Source organism: Carcharodon carcharias, chromosome 14 (genome assembly GCF_017639515.1).
Source record: "Carcharodon carcharias isolate sCarCar2 chromosome 14, sCarCar2.pri, whole genome shotgun sequence".
In the NCBI taxonomy this organism is placed as follows: domain Eukaryota; kingdom Metazoa; phylum Chordata; class Chondrichthyes; order Lamniformes; family Lamnidae; genus Carcharodon; species Carcharodon carcharias.
The window spans coordinates 136550832-136566916 of NC_054480.1; the positions used below are offsets into that span (position 1 = coordinate 136550832).

Consider the following 16085-nt stretch of genomic DNA (forward strand, 5'->3'; position numbering starts at 1 on the left):
GAGGGAATTCCAGGATTTTGACCTGATAGTGAAGGAACGGCGATACGTTTCCAAGTCAGGATGGTGAGTGACTTGAAGGGGAACTTCCAGATGGCAGTGTTCCCATCCATCTGCTGCCCTTGTCCTTCTAGGTGGTAGAGGAAGGTGCTGTCAAAGGACCAAATGAATGGCATTGGACCATTTAAGTCCAGAAACAGGAGGAAGCCGTTTTGCCCCTTGAGCCCATTCTATTGTTCAGTTAGATCACAACTGACTTGTATCTTATCTCCATCCACCCACCTTAGTTTCGGAACCCTTAATACCCTTGCCTATCAAAAATCTAGCGATCTCAGTTAATTCCTACTAACCCCCAGCCTCTACAGCTCTTGAGTGGAGTGAGTTTAAGATTTCTACTGCTCTTTGTGTGAAGTAAAACTTTTGATTTCTCTTGGAACGAGCTGGCTCTAATTTTAGGTCATTCTCCCTTGTTCTTGACTCCCCCACCAGAGAAAGTAGTTTCTCTCTGCTCTACCCCATCAGTTGCAGCCTACGTTATACAACCTCTCCTCATAATTTAACTCTGTGGCATTACCCTGGGGAATCTGTGCTGCACCCACTCTCTTTTAGTTCCAAACACGCCTTTTATAAATTTAAACCCATGCCACCTCGTTTTGCTGCCCTGGTTTAACCTGGGATTAAACCCAATCGTTAACCCTCTCCATTCCTTGTGCAAAGATAAAATTAAAACATTGGATTTTCAGGCATTTTCTGTATAGCCAAGGAGAATTATGTCTTTCCACATGGCTCCTTCTGGAATATAGGAACAGGTTGTTCATGTGGGACTGGGGCTACTGCTTGTGTGCAGGATAAGCACCAACATGGATCGGTTGAACTGAATGGCTGGTTTCCATGTTACAGTGTCTCCATTTCTGGTGTCGAGTGCAGTCATTCGTGTAGAGTTCCCGAGGAGTCAGCCAATGATAGTTATTATCCACTTAAGTCTTCTCTTCCTTCTAGAGTTATAGAAAGCAGCATGGTAGGTGGCCATTCAACCTATCATGGCTGTGCCAGCTCGGTTGAAAGAACTAGCCCCACTCCCCAGTTCTACTCTCTGGCCCTGCAAACGCTTGCCCTTCCAAGCATTTATTGTTGAATCTGCCTCTTCTACCCTTTCAAGCAGTGCATTCCTGTTCATCATAACTCATTGCATGTTGTCCCGTCATGTTTTGGTGTTCCTGTGAAGTGCCTTGGGACATTTCATGTTAAAGGTGTTACATAAATGCCAGTAGCGGTAATGTTGAAAGAAATTATATTTACCTTAGCACTTTTGCACGTTTGAATAATTCTTTAGGGGGAGATGACGGCATAGTGGTAATGTCACTGGACTAGTAATCCAGAGGCTCAGGCTAATGCTCTGGGGACATGGGTTCAAATCCTACCACGGCAGCTGGTGGAATTTGAATTCAATTAATAAAAATCTGGAATTGAAAGCTAGTATCAGTAATGGTGACCATGTCCACTATCATCAATTGTCCAAACCCATCTGATTCATTAATATCCTCTAGGGAAGGATATTAATGTGACTCCAAACTCATAGCAATGTGGGTGATGCGTAACTGCCCCCTGAAATGGCCTAGCAAGCCACTCAGTTCAAGGGCAATTAAGGATGGGCAGCAAATGCTGGCCTTGTCAACGATGCCCACATCCCATGAAAGAATAAATAAATATCACTCTTTTGCAATTAAAATCCTGATTACATACTTTTAGCTTAATTTGTGGACTTCAGCTGGTTTCACCCATTTTTAAAAAAAAAATCAAATTTATGGAATGGAAACAAAGTTTAGCAAAGAAGTGTGGTTGCTGATTTTGTTTTGTAGACATGCCTAGCCAATCCGTTCATATCTGTTATGGTGGATCTCAAAAAAATGGGGGTGGGGTGAAAGGTGTTGAGCTTAATTAGTAATTGAGTATCTTCTTAAAAAAAAAATCCGTAAAAAGGAGGAGGAAAGGGTCAATTTGCAAATGAGGGAAGGAACTATAAGCCAAAGCTTTGAGTGCAATTCAGAATGGAGGGAATTAACCTACAGTCCTTTCAGACACAATTGGCTTTTTGTGATAGAGGAAAAAGGTTGTCAATTTTGCTAAACTCTCCACAGAGGAGTGGCTCCAGACCACCCAAACTTTCATCACTGAGCATCTTTAACACTTGCTCCTCGCTAATGGATTTGAAACCAAGTCCCAGAGGTAACAGGCAATGTTCTAATACCAGTGCCACTCAGCCCCGATACCAAAACAATCACATTAAAGGCTAATTTCCATTGAAAATCATTGAAGTCTCTCTTTTTTTGCTCTAATGCATTGCAGCTTTTAATTTGTGCTTTGTACGGAATGATCTGTGTTTCACAGGGAGTGAGTGGAATGAATGTAGATAATGGAAAATGTGCTCGTATTGAAGTTGATATTGATTGTACTGGGGTAAACGTGACCTTAAAGTGAGGCTTTTTATGCATTTAAGAAGTTTTAGGGAAGATGAAGTCCATTTCAAAATAAAACCAGACTTTCAAATTTGAGCATTCCACTCCCCCCCCCCCCCCCCACCCCCAAGTGTTGGAAGAAAGATCTTGCGTTTATTGAGTGCTTTTGGCGATCCCTGGACATCCTAAGGAACTTTACAGGCAATGAAGTATTTTTGAACTGCGGTCACTGGTGTAAGAACCGCAACAGCCAATTTGTGCACAGCAAGGTCCCATCATTAGCAATGCCAACAGCCATATTGTCTGTTTTGTGTGTTGTTTGATGGCTAAATGTTAGCCAAGACGGTGGGAACTCTTCTTTTGCTCTCCAAAATGGTGGCATGAGATTTCTTTAGGCCCACCTGAGAGTGGCCCGGTTTAACATCGGATCTGAAAGGACGGTGCTAAACTAGAGTGTCTGACTGGATTGTGTGTTTGGCTATTCGGAGAAGGCCTTGAGCCCAAAGCGTTCCGATTCCTTTGATTGAGATGTTAAAAGTAAGCTCCCCCACCCACAGCAAAAAAAAACCTGTTAAAGCATACGGTGCTCCCCCAATGTCCTGGCCAATATTTCTCCCTCAACCAACATCATAGGATATTGCGGGGGGGGGGGGGGGTGGAATTAGCTGATAATTGTGACCTCACTATGCACATTTGGCTACTGTGCTTGTCTATATAACATTGGTAGTTGTACTTCAAAGGTAATTAATTGATTGTGAAATGCTTTGAGACATAAAAGATGCTTTACTTGCCTATTTGCTTGTAAAAAGTAAGTTCTTACACTGGCAATTGTTTCAGTCACTGAGTCTGCATCTTCTTCCAAACCTCTCACCTCACAATGCTGAATGAATAATGAGTGGTTACACTTGCACTACTTATGTTGCATTGCTGAAATCTTGGACATGATATGCAATGAGCCCTATAACTGCGCTTTAAGATTTGGAACTTGTTGCAATGGCCTTTGCTTTTTCTACAAGTGTGGACACGGTCTTTATTGTAAAGGACTAGACCAGCAAAACTAGAGGAAACCTTTCCAATAAGGAGTTCTGCTAACTTCAAGTGTTTTTAGCAGGAGCCCCGATACCCTTTTTTTTATTTACTACTAACTAAACCTACAAGATTCCATTTGTGCTATTTGAAAACCTCATCCCTCCAACAGCACTGAACATATGAACAAGGAGCAGGAGTAGGCCATTCAGCCCCTCGAGCCTGCTTGGCCATTTAATAAGGTCATGGCTGATCTGATAGTAACCTGAAATCTGCATCCCACCTAACTCCCGATAATCTATCACGCCTTTGCTTACCAAGAATCTATCCACCTCTGCCTTAAAAATAGTCAAAGACTCTGCTTCCACCGCCTTTTCAGGAAGAGTTCCAAATACTCATGGCCCTCTGAGTGGAAAAATAATTCACCTGATCTCTGTTTTAAATGCTGAACGAATAATGAGTGGTTACACTTGCACTACTTAAGTTGCATTGCTGAAATCTTGGACATGATATGCAATGTGCCCTATAACTGTGCTTTAAGATTTGGAACTTGTTGCAATGGCCTTTGCTTTTTCAACAAGTGTGGACACAGTCTTTATTGTAAAGGACTAGACCAGCAAAACTAGAGGAAAACTTTCCAATAAGGAGTTCTGCTTTTTTAAAAATTTACTACTAACTAAACCTTATTTTTAAACAGCGACTCCCAGTTCTAGATTCTTCCACAAGAGGAAACATCCTCTCCACATCCACCCTGTCAAGATCCCTCAGGATCTTATAGGTTTCAATCAAATTGCCTCTTACTCCTCTAAACTCCAGTGGATACAAGCCTAGTCTGTCCAACCTTTCCTCATAAGACAACCCACCCATTCCAGGTATTAGTCTGGTATACTAATAATTTGCCTTTTTAGGGATAAAAACAAGTGCTGGCAGTATCTGTGGAGTTAGAAACAGTTAATATTTTGGGTCCCTACTTCAGAATTATAAAGAGGTAGAAATGTGATGGGTTTTATGTTGTTAAAAAAGGTAGAAGTGTCAGGTAGAACAAAAAGGGAAGGCCAGGGAATAGGTTAAGAGGGCAGGAGAGACTAAATGACAAAGATGTCATGGAACAAAAGGCAAAGGGAGTATTAATGGTTGTAGAAAATAAATAAATCATTGGTCTGGAGTAAGTGTTAATGGCAGAATAAATGACAGCGCTGTGTGAAGGAAAACATGAAAACAAGCATGGCACTCCCCCTTGCATTCACAGGAGGTGTAACACCTGCCCTTTTACCTCCTCTCTCCTCACTGTCCAAAGGCCCCAAACACTCCTCCTAGGTGAAGCAGCGATTTGCTTGCACCACTTTCAATTTAATCTACCCTATGCACTAATCAGTATTCAGTCTCCCCTGCAACGGGGAGGCCAGATGCAGACTGGGTGACTGCTCTGCTCAGTCCGCTAGCATGACCCTGACCTTCCTGTCGCTTGTCATGTCAATTCACCCGGCTCTCAACCTCAGAAGACAGTGGAAGCTGAGCCTTTGAATATTTTCAAGGCAGAGCTAGATAGATTCTTGATAAAGGGGTGAAAAGTTTTGGGGTTAGGCAGGTGTGTGGAGTGGAGTTACTATCAGATCAGCCGTGACCTTATTGAATGGCGGAGCAGGCTCAAGGGGCCTACTCCTCCTAATTCGTATGCTCCCATTTCTGTCCTTGGCCTGCTGCAATGTTCCAGTGAAGTCTAATGCAAGCTTGAGGAACAACACCATCTTCCGATTAAGGCACCTTACAGCCTTCAACATTGCATTCAACAAACTTCAGACCGTGAACTCTAGCCTCCATTTTGATTCTTTCTTTTTTATTGCTAATTGCGAGCCTGTATCTTGCTTTCATGTTTTGCTTTCATACACAGCTTTCTATTATTCCACCATTAGTCCAGACCAATGCTTTGTTTCTTTAATACAATCATTACCACCCCCTATGCTTTTTGCTCTATGACATCTTTGTCATTTAACCTCTCCTGCCGTCTAACCAATCTCTGACTTTCTTTTCGTCCTATCTAACCCTACCACCCCACCCATCCCCCCACCACCTTTTTCAACAACATAAAACCCATCACATTTCTACCCCTCAGTTCTGAAGAACAGTCATATTGGACTCAATGTCAACTCTGCTTCTCTCTCCTCTCAGATGCTGCCAGACCTGCTGAGTTTTTCCAGCACTTTGTTTTTATTCCAGCATCTGCAGTATATTGTTTTTGCCTTTTTAGGAGCAGTTTTGCACTTGCCGACAGTTGTGATTGGGTTGGGCTGGGTAGCAAGAATGATAGTTGCGATCAATTCTATCAGCTTTGTTGTTGCTGAAAAGAGAGACATGTTGCTGAATCTTTTCATCTTGCACTCATCAGGACAAATTCAAGGATACCAAATTTCAAACAATTGCAACAGTTAACGCTACAGGAGAAAAGGGTGTTGATTGGTTGGCAAGTTGACTCTGATTGCTTTCTCCATGACAATGTCTCAGCCATTCGGAGTCACCTTGCCAACCAATCAACACCCTTTTCTCCTGTAGCGTTAATTGTTGCAATTATTCGAAATTTGATATTCTTGAATTTGTCCTGATGAGTACAAGATGAAAAGCTTCGGCAACATGCCTGTCTTTTCATCAATATTTAAGTTCTGTAAGTGACTTAGCTTCGTTGTTAAATATGCAGATAATTGGGAACAGTTTATCTGCAGTTTGAGCTCCAGTTTATAGCTGTAATCAAGGTGGTGACGGTTACTGATGTCTCACTTTTCCACATAACTTGTTATGACAAATTCCTGTTGTTCTGCCTTTCTAATGGTAGAATGATTGTCACAAAGCCTCCTGTGTTTTTATTTTGACCCTCTGGTGATATCAATTAATTGTTCGAATCGCAACACAACTGTTAACTGTTTGTGTTCTGGGCTTGTTCGCCCTATTTGTTGTAATCCCTTAGCATTTAGCAAAATAAAAATGGTGGTTTGAGGCTGGAGCTGTTCACTGATTTCCTAATCTAGTCATGCACCACATCATGATCTTTACATGTTGCAGTGGGAAAGAAAGTAAAGGATGCTTTTTGGTGTTAATGCAAGCTTCCAGTCAGCAATTTCATTAATAATTTGGAAGCATCAATTAGCTCAACAATTTAGTGCGTGCCAGTTTATTTCCATGCTGATTAAAGCAGAATCTTAAAGCGGACTGACTTTAATAAACTACACCTAGCTCCCCAAAGACCAGGAACTCGACAATTGTGTGTGTCAGGTTATGTTCTGCACCAGCTGTGCCTAAAGCCACACTTTCATATTGATGTATAATAACAATCGATCAACTACATCAGCTTGCTCTTTAAATGAATCTGTCCACCTTTTGTTCAGGTAGGAGGAAGAAAAGAATCCTGCGTTTATATTGAATTTAACAGAAGGCCAGATTAATATAGGTATCCTCGCAGTAAATTGTATGAAACGTTCAACATCAGAGGCCCCTCTGCCTCTGTTTGGTGTTAAAATCCCCTGATCTACCAAAAACTGCTGTTTGTAGAACCGGTTATGATATAATGCCTTATGATAAATTCCTGAGAGCCTTATTTACCTTTCTGAATTCTCATCTGTACTGCAGCTGCAAAGTCAACTAATGCTGAAATTGTGTGTATTGGATAAGGACATCAGATGAGTGTAGTAGACTTGGGTGGAAGAAGTGATTTTGGACCTAAGGTTCCTGAAACCGTCCACCACCAGGGTTTACCTTGACTCAACTGAGCCTGTTGTAGACTAATTAATAGCAATGGATTATGATTGATTAAAAAAAACTTTGCTATGATTAGTCAACAACTCCATTATGTTGTATTTGGCACTCCCTTGCTAAACCTCTACGTCTCTGTCCCTCTCTAGCCTTTAAGGTGTTTTGTTAAAATCTACCTCTTTGACCAAGCTTTTGGTTACCTGTCCTAATGTCTCATGTGGCTTGGTGTCAAATCTTGTTTGATAACATTCCTCTGAAGCCCCCCGGAACGTTTCATGACATTCAAGGAGCTATGTAAATACCAGTCATTGTGGCATGCAACTACCAGGATGGTAAAAGGCAATCTAGATGGACTGTGGTCTGTAATTGTCCAGCAATTCTTAAATTCACAGAACTCAGTGGCACTAAGCTTTCAGTTAAGTATAATATCCAGGTATAATTTTTAGGTTGTATCGATTTGGCCTGTGAAAAGCACCCTGTAGTACAATTATCTGTATAGATTTTGTCCTTTGCAAGTTGGAGTGTCTCTGGAGAGAGCTTTTTGAAACAGGTAACAGTGGGGTGAAGTACAAGTGGTTATAGTTCTGTTGTGGTGTGGTAACACTGGGAGCAATCTGTGGTGATATATTGAGAGCAGCACACAAGAAGCACATTGGCAAAACATTAAATGGGCTTGGCTTAACTGATTTTTTTTCCGCAGTGTATTTGTACCGGTGCAATAAATATTCTCAGTGACAGCACTGAGAATACATAGTTAGGAGTCTGTTACTAGGCAGCTGTCTCTTGAGAGGTTCAGATGACGCCATGAACCTCTTGTGATTCATAATATCCTTAATTTTATTCCTTAAACCCACTCAGCTGTTTTCCGTACTGGAAGTTTTGTGAGCCAGTGAGCCAGGCTTGTCCTGTAGGTTTTTCAACAACTAGCACCACCCCCCCCCCCCCCCCCCCCCCCCACCCAATACGCCTCTCTGGGGATGTGCTCGCTGTCTACCTGTTGAGAAGGCTGAGCTAAGGCTGTAGTCATGTGGGAAGGATGCAGCCACAAACTTACAAGCAACTCTTCCAGGCACTGCTGATTCTGTAGCAAAGACAGAAAATGTTGAAAAGCACTCAGCATCTGTGGGGGGAGGAACAGAGGTGGCATTTCAGTTTTGTGACCCTTTGTCAGAACTGAAACTTTAACTCTGTTTCTTCCTCCACAGATGCTTCCAGGCCTGCTGAGTGTTCCCAGCACTTCCCATGGTTTATTTCAGATTTCCAGCATCTGCAGCACTTTATTTCTGTACTACCTAGATTGTGTTCCGTATAAAAATACAGGTAGTCCGCAACTGCCCGCAGTTGGGAAAGGTCAGGGGTAATATTTGTTATTAAAACTAGTAAAGCAGATGATGAACATCTTTGGACATTTTGACCTTGAGAATGTCCTCTGCGTTAGCTTTAACAAATGAGTTTATGCTTCTGGGAGAAATTCCTCTTAGTTAGCTATAATTGAAAATGAGCTGGTTTAATGACTTTGCAAAAATTGTGGGAGATGGTGGTGGTTTTGTTTTTTGTTTCTTCTAAGTGCGGGATATGTCAGAATAGAGCCATAACAGTACAGGGTGGAGGCCATTTGGCTCACTGAGTCCATGTTAATTCTCTGTAGAGAATCCAGTCACTCCCATTCTCCCCAACCCCTGAGCCCCGCAAGTTTATTTTCTCCAAGTAGCCATCCAATTTCCGTATCTACAAGCCTTGTAGGCAGTGACTTCTAGGTCATTACCACTCACAGTGTACAAAGGTTCTTCCTCACACCCCACCCCGCTCGGCATCTCTTGCTCAGAACCTTAAATCTGTATCGTATCCCCTGCTGCTTGTACAATCGGCTAATGGGAACAGTTTTTCTTTGCTTACCTCATCTAAACCTGTCATCATCTTGTACATGAAAATAAAAGCAAAAATACTGCAGATGCTGGAAATCTGAAATAAAAACAAAGTGCTGGAAAAACTCAGCAGGTCTGGCAGCATCTGTGGAGAGAGAAACAGTTAATGTTTCGAGTCCAAGATGACTCTTCTTTGGAACAGAACTGAAGAGTTCTGAAGATGCTGCCAGACTTGCTAAGTTTTTTTTTTAGCACTTTCTATAATCTTGTACACCTCCTCTAATTTTAAACCAAAATGAGTTGAGATTTGACAGGCCTGGACATATGGGTTTCTTAGTGGTTGGCAATTGTGCCAGAAGAATAAAGGGTTACTGCCAGCGGTGGTAAGAGCTTCAATCAACAATTTGAGGGTTATAAGGTCATCTTGCTCCTAGTGTAAACTGCTCATTTCTCTCCCTCTCTGTTCATTGTTATTTTCCTTATGAAATGTCATGTCAGTTTGTAACATGAAGTTCTAATGGAAGTTTCTTTTTGTTCAGCTTGTTTGCTAGTAGAGCTGCCACTGCAGTTGCTGCAGTATAGTCTCTAGTCGTGGCCAGGCCTTAAGTGGGAACTTATTTGGATCATGCAAAGTCAATTGAGTTTTGCAACAAAAGCAATTGGTGTGCAGTCGTAAAATGCGTTTGAAATGAGTTGAATATTTTCTCTCTCTGTTACAGGCTGAAATTGTCAAACGGTTGAATGGAATTTGTGCTCAAGTTATCCCCTTCTTATCTCAGGAGGTAACAATATCTCAATTCAGTCTGACTGTTAAACAGTGTCTTCAATCCAAGACCCTTCAACCCTTAGTCGTGATGTAGCTCGAGTTCTGTTTTGAGTAGCTGACAAGTTGTAAAATGCTGACTAGTGCTCACTATCTCTCCTGTTTGAAAAGCTGTGCTTTTGACAGTCTGTGTTCTGATTATATTTGTGTGTCTTTGTCTTTATTTCAGCATCAGCAGCAGGTGGTTCAGGCCATAGAACGTGCAAAGCAGGTGACTGCCCCAGAGCTTAATACTGTCATCAGGGTATGTCCGCTTTATTCATTAACACACGCGCGCATACACTCGCTAAACCCATCAAAAAGGCTCGTGGCGGTAGTCCAAGCCAACTTTGATTTATACTTCAAAGGCTGTGTGTAATGCCACAGGGAGGGTTGGGAAGAAGTGCAATTATGGAAAAGGCTCAGAGCGACCTAAGCTATTAATGTAGCAGTGCAAACCAGCATTAAAGTCACATTCTCGTCTTCCCCCTCTGGAAGGGAAGGGAATGACCCATGCTGGAGAAAGTAACCATTCCATAAGTAGGCAATGTCTGCCTCTGTTGTCTCACCCAAGTGATCACACTTCAAGCATTCAACCACGAGGAGCATCACAACCAAGCCTTAACCTGCCCTCACTTGATATCCACATTTTTCATTAGGAATTGTGCTCCAATCAGGATTGAGAGCCCGGGCAGTAACTCTTCCCCTACCTCCCTTTCCTTCCCAACCCATCCCAGTGATGCTGTGACCATTCGTAACATTCTGGCTGAGGTAAACTAATTCCGTACAGACTGGCGATTGAACCTGGGAGCTTCAGAGATTGTGTGCTGGGCAGCTTTTAAATGCTTCACATCTTTAAAATGTCTCCCTAATACTCTTAGATTAGCTGACATTATCAAGTGATTGATGCAAAGTGAGAGCAGCCTGTATCGCTGGGAAAATTACACTGAAATATCTTTTAACATTTCCAGGCAGAAGACAATACATCCCTTATAACCTTCCCACTCCCCTCAATCTCCTTAGTTGTCGTTCTCCCCGAAATAGCATTACAAAGCTAGTCTCCATAACCATGGTTATTCTGTGCCCCATAATTAACAACCCAATTGAAACACACAAGATGTGGTCACTTTAAGGGAATAGCACTTCTAAAATGGCCCTAGGCCATTGCTGACCCATCTATCCTTCACATGTCTCTCTCAACTAAACTGCTCCCCTTCATGCTCCTGAGGCTCACTTCACTGGTTGCCTGACTATGAAATGTTTTTGGTTTGGCTCCCTTCCTCTTGCTATCTAGTAAGAGAGAGCAAAGAAATATTGGGAGGTGCAGTTCTCCCAATATCTCTAGATCCAGTGTAAGATGTCTATTTATACTTAAGGAACTGTACGTTTTGCAGAATTAAAGGTTCCACAGTTTTTCTCTTTTACCTTGCTTTGGGGAAATTCTCTTTGGTCATGGTGAGACATCTAAGGAGATGCAGGTGCAGTCACATGTACCATCACTTTGTAGCACAGTTTGCATTACTGCATTCCTACATTACAACAACTGCACTTCAAAAGTGCATAACTGGCTGTAAATTGCAAGAAGGTGGATGAGACTCAAAAGCGCCGAATGACTTACTTGTATTTCTTACGTAAAGTGCTTTGAGACACCCCTGAGTCATGAAAGGCGCTATATAAATTAAACTTGCACGCACTCACTCTATCCCCCTTCTCTCATGGGGTGGCTTTCTTTGGGATCATTGCCCTTGATGAAAAAAATTCAGGTAGTGCAAGTGCAGTTGGAGCCGTAGTGTGGTGGGAAACTGGCAGAGGGACAGTGTTTCCATAATGTTAAACTGTTGTCCAATTAGACTTTTGCACTTACAATATACTAAAAGCTAAACAAGCCACAACTGTTATGCAGTGTTCTCTTTCACCCTGAGCGAGAGCGAAGATGGTCCCTTTAATTTCAGTTCTTGCTGAGGCATCAGTGTGGTTTGCAGTCTTGTAATTGCTTTTCAGTTGCTTATGACATGGACCTCTTGTTGGACTGCAGGAGACAGTAAACTACTATACATTATAGCAGGGAAGGACGACATAGCTGGTTTAGTGGATTCATTCCCAAGCACTGATTGATGCTGTTCAGAGGATATTTTTGTCTTTAACCTGAATTTTTAAAAAAATAAAATATGAAATGGCCCATTTGGGAGGGAATGGCCGATAATGTGCACTCTGCAATGATTAATGCATTACAAGCCTGTTTAATCTCCTGCGGACATCATAGTGTTGGGTTTTAGTTTACCTCAAATCCAGAACAGGTTTTTTTTTTAAAAAAGTGATGGCTCAGCCATAATTAGAATTTTAAAAGGAACACCAAATAGAAATTGTGCAGCGCGAGCAATGCTTTTCTCTAATGGCATGGAATGAATTGCAAAGCTTTAATCAAATCTCATTGTTCAGGTGTTTTATAAAAAGCTCAAAGCTTCGCACTTTGTAATGTGACATTCTTGAACCCCTCAATGTAGATCGGAGCCTTATAATTCATTCTCCGCTATCCATTATCCTTATATGTTTTGAACCAGTGGGATTGAGTGCTTGATCTGCTATTGTGCTTAGCAAGGCTCAGTACAATAATCAATCAGCTGCTTAGTTCTGCTTGCTGAAGAAGAAAGCTATTCCTCCCAGAACGTGAGCGTAATACCACATTATAACGAAGTGGTCCTTGCTCTCTTCTCCCTAAACCATGCCAGCTTTCCCTTCTTTCCTCTTTCCTGCATGCTTGGTGTAGCCTCTGACCACCTTTTCTTTTGTGTTACCTGCAGCAGCAGCTTCAAGCGCAACAGCTGTCTCACCTCCACGGTCTCACGGTGCCACTCACCCCGCTACCAGCTGGTCTGCAGCCTCCCGTCATCCCTTCGGTCAGTGCCAGTGCAGGACTTCTGGCATTATCCAGTGCCCTGGGCTCTCAGATCCACCTTGCTACGAAAGATGACAAGAACCACCATGATGGCGACCACCAGAGAGATGAGGGCGTACAGAAACCTGATTAGGAACTCTTTGAGCATTGCTCAACACAGAATCCTTAAAAATGATCTTTGGTGTTTGTTTTAATGCCTGTATATATCTCGGAGGTGGCAATTTTGTGCTGTGTATGTTATTATTTAGGAGAACAAAGCCTATTTTAAAGCTGCAGTATATTAAAAGCAACTTTGTTTTGGCATGAACAAAGCAGGAATACACTAAGTTTGAAGTTGCCTCGGATGAGGGCGTAACTTATTGGCTTATCCACCTGATGGGCATTCTAGTGTTCAACGTTTTCAAGATAAAAGCTTCTGATTCAGCCAATCCATTGAAATGACGCTTGGCAGGAATCACCTTTCCAACTAGTTGTTCCCAGAATTGAGCTGTTGAATGATTCACTTTGAGTGAAATGACCTGTAAAGTGCAGTTCAGTACATTCTCAGAAACCAAAGCAAATTTGCCAAATTGTTGGTAAGATGGCTGATGGTCTGTGCTATTGAAGTTACCATATCTTTGACCTTTTTATAAATGGCCGACCCATTAACACGTTCTAGACCTGTTATATGAGAACGAACCTTTAATAGGACGATAAATATAACAGTCATCTTAAACTCTTTAAATTCATCTGAATGCTTCTGTAGATCTGCAAAGGTTTGAGTATGGTTTCTTGTTGCTGCTTAGCAAGCAATATCCCAGGTTGGGACTTGACTTTTTGGTCTACAGTTCCAAATTTCTCTCTCAGTCAGCACTTGGAACTTCTTTAGTAAAATATCTACTGATCAACTTGTAGGTGACCATTTAAATTATTTTATTATCTGCTCCTTTCTGGATGAGGAAGAGAAGTAAAATGACAGTTGCCTTCATTTGTGCCAAAATGAAAGCCTGGTGGAGAGCTGAGCAGCGGGGATCCTTGTGTTTTTCTGTTGGGTTTGGCTGGGCAATCAAAATGGTGGCATAAGCATCAACTTGAAACTCAACTCAAAACAAAGTGGCTTTTTTTTTTGTTGCAAGGAATCTTTCAAAGAAAGCTCAATCCTTTTGTCGATCTTCATAAAGCTCTTAGCTCTTGGCTGTGCAATCGGATATTTCAAAAGCCACACGCTTGACGGGAGGGGAAGGGTGCAGCTACCTTTCCGTGTTGACGCTTTTAATTTAAACCTTGTTGAGGACAGTGGGCCTATTGTTCACCTGCAGTGTGCTCGTACCGTGGATGTATTTTTATCCAAAGACGTTGTACATTGTAGTTCTCAGTTCACGGCAATGGGATGGGTGATCATAATTTTCATTTTTCTTTTTGACCGCACTAGAAAAGTTTGAACGGTGATAAAGAAAGAGGGACCCATCCAGTGAGTCGAGGATGAAGTCGGATAAGCTGGAGCTGCGGCCGTGTTCCTGTTTGCTGCTGAGATGCTGTCAGTCATGCCAGGCAATGGACATTTGTATGTCGTGCCAGGATTTATAACACACAGGTTTTCGTACCCTTTCCTGCCACTCCCCGTCCCCCCAAAGAGTAGAAACTATTAAACCAAGCTTCTTCCTCAAAGACTATTGGCCACACAGTTAACACCCTAGATGATTTTGTGAAGGAACAAAGAGAATTTGGGTTCAGTGGCACTTCATGGTGTTTCATGAGGCTATTTTGTTCTTGAGTATAACTCAGACTGTGTAGCAATGTGTTGTCGGTTGCTGGTAATTGACATACCAGTTTTAGACCTGATCTATTTTATATATATATATATATATATATATATATATATATATATATATGGGATATATGTGTATACATAATGCACAGGGTTTTTAAATTCTCCAATTTTAGGCACTTGTCACCCAATCTTCTGGCAGAGATGGAGGAAATTAGCCCCAGTATGTTCAACTGATGGCAGCACACAACATAACCCATGGCGACAGGCAATTGGCCAGAAATAGATTCAACAATGATGCTTAAGATACATTTTGAGGATTACTTGCAAGTGAGGATCTAGTTGTCATGAACTTTTATCCGTAATGGGATCAGACTTGTATTGTGCTCTTCAGTCTATGAATTTGGGCATCCTTATTGGGGAAGGGATACCTTTGGCAACTAATTGAGTGGAAGCCCCACCCCACATGCACACACCACACAGTCTGGATCAGATGAAGTCATCATCAACCTAAAATGTTAACTCTGTCTCTCTCCACAGATGCTGCCTGACCTGTTTTAATTTCAGATTTCCAGCATCTGCAGTACTTTGCTTTTGACACAGTCTGGTAACATAGGACTGGATTATACGCTGAGGGTGAACTCCCCACCTGTGGTAAAACAGCTCGCCCCACTTTAATGTTTCAGGCGACAGCTCTTTAATTCGTATGAGGCGGCACATCTGTTCGTCTCCGGGAGGAAGTGCCGCCTCATAGAGCTTCAGCAGGAGTGCTGGCCACTGTTGGTACTGCAGGTAGTCCAAGAAGGTGGTGGTCAGCGCTGGACCCAAGCATTCAGGTACTTCTGGAATCTCGCTTGGGGCCAGGCTGATGGTCCCTGGCAAAGGAGGGGGGTGGCGGTGGTGTGGCATGTTGGATGGGGAGGGAGGGTGGGCGCATGGAGGCAAAACTGAGGAGAAACTTCCAATTGATACCGGGGGCCTGGCAAGAGGCATCCCTCCCCTTTAACCGGCCGGCAGCCTGCAGGGTTAACCTGCTGGGCTCCATGTTGAGAGCCGGCTCTCCTGCTGCACATTATATCATTGGGGACAGGCTGAGGCTCTTAATTGGGCATTAATCATCCACTTAAGGGTTAATTGGGCCGTGGGTGGGCAACCCACCCACAGCTGGCCAGTAAAATTCAATCTGCAGATTACAGTGAAGAATCTTGATTTACCATTCACCTTCCTGTATATGAGGTTCTTTAATTGCAGCCACAGCATAGACCCCCACCCCCACTGATCACAGCCAGCAGCCTTCAATTAGAACCACCCTCATGTATATGTCACTTGGGAATATGCAGTTTGGAAGATCTTATTTCATTAAACTTGGGTCCCCCTCAAACCCAGTCTCCTCTTGGTTGGTGGGGAGGGGGAAGGCCTTTGAATATAAATTGGTTTTTGTGTGTGTTAAGTATGGCCTATATTAGAATGAATAAGGTATATTTTTCGTTCCTTTTGTGTGTATGTGTGTATGTATGTGTGTGTGTATATATATATATATATATATATATATACA

At 42.4% G+C, this 16085-nt stretch overlaps 1 protein-coding gene across 2 annotated transcripts in view; it reads left to right on the forward strand.

Moving 5' to 3' along the window:
- The window catches only part of LOC121286962 (TLE family member 5-like), a 120523-nt gene extending 105076 nt beyond the window's left edge, over window positions 1–15447 (forward strand). Inside the window, exons 5-7 of one of the 2 annotated variants that reach the window (XM_041204313.1) lie at window positions 9805–9867; window positions 10078–10152; window positions 12692–15447. In XM_041204313.1, the coding sequence (XP_041060247.1) occupies window positions 9805–9867; window positions 10078–10152; window positions 12692–12916 (363 nt within the window). In that variant the 3' untranslated portion in view covers window positions 12917–15447. Of the gene's footprint in view, window positions 1–9804; window positions 9868–10077; window positions 10153–12688 lie in introns of both variants that reach the window. The other variant, XM_041204312.1, reaches the window with a different exon arrangement.
- The last annotated feature ends 638 nt before the right edge of the window (window positions 15448–16085 follow it).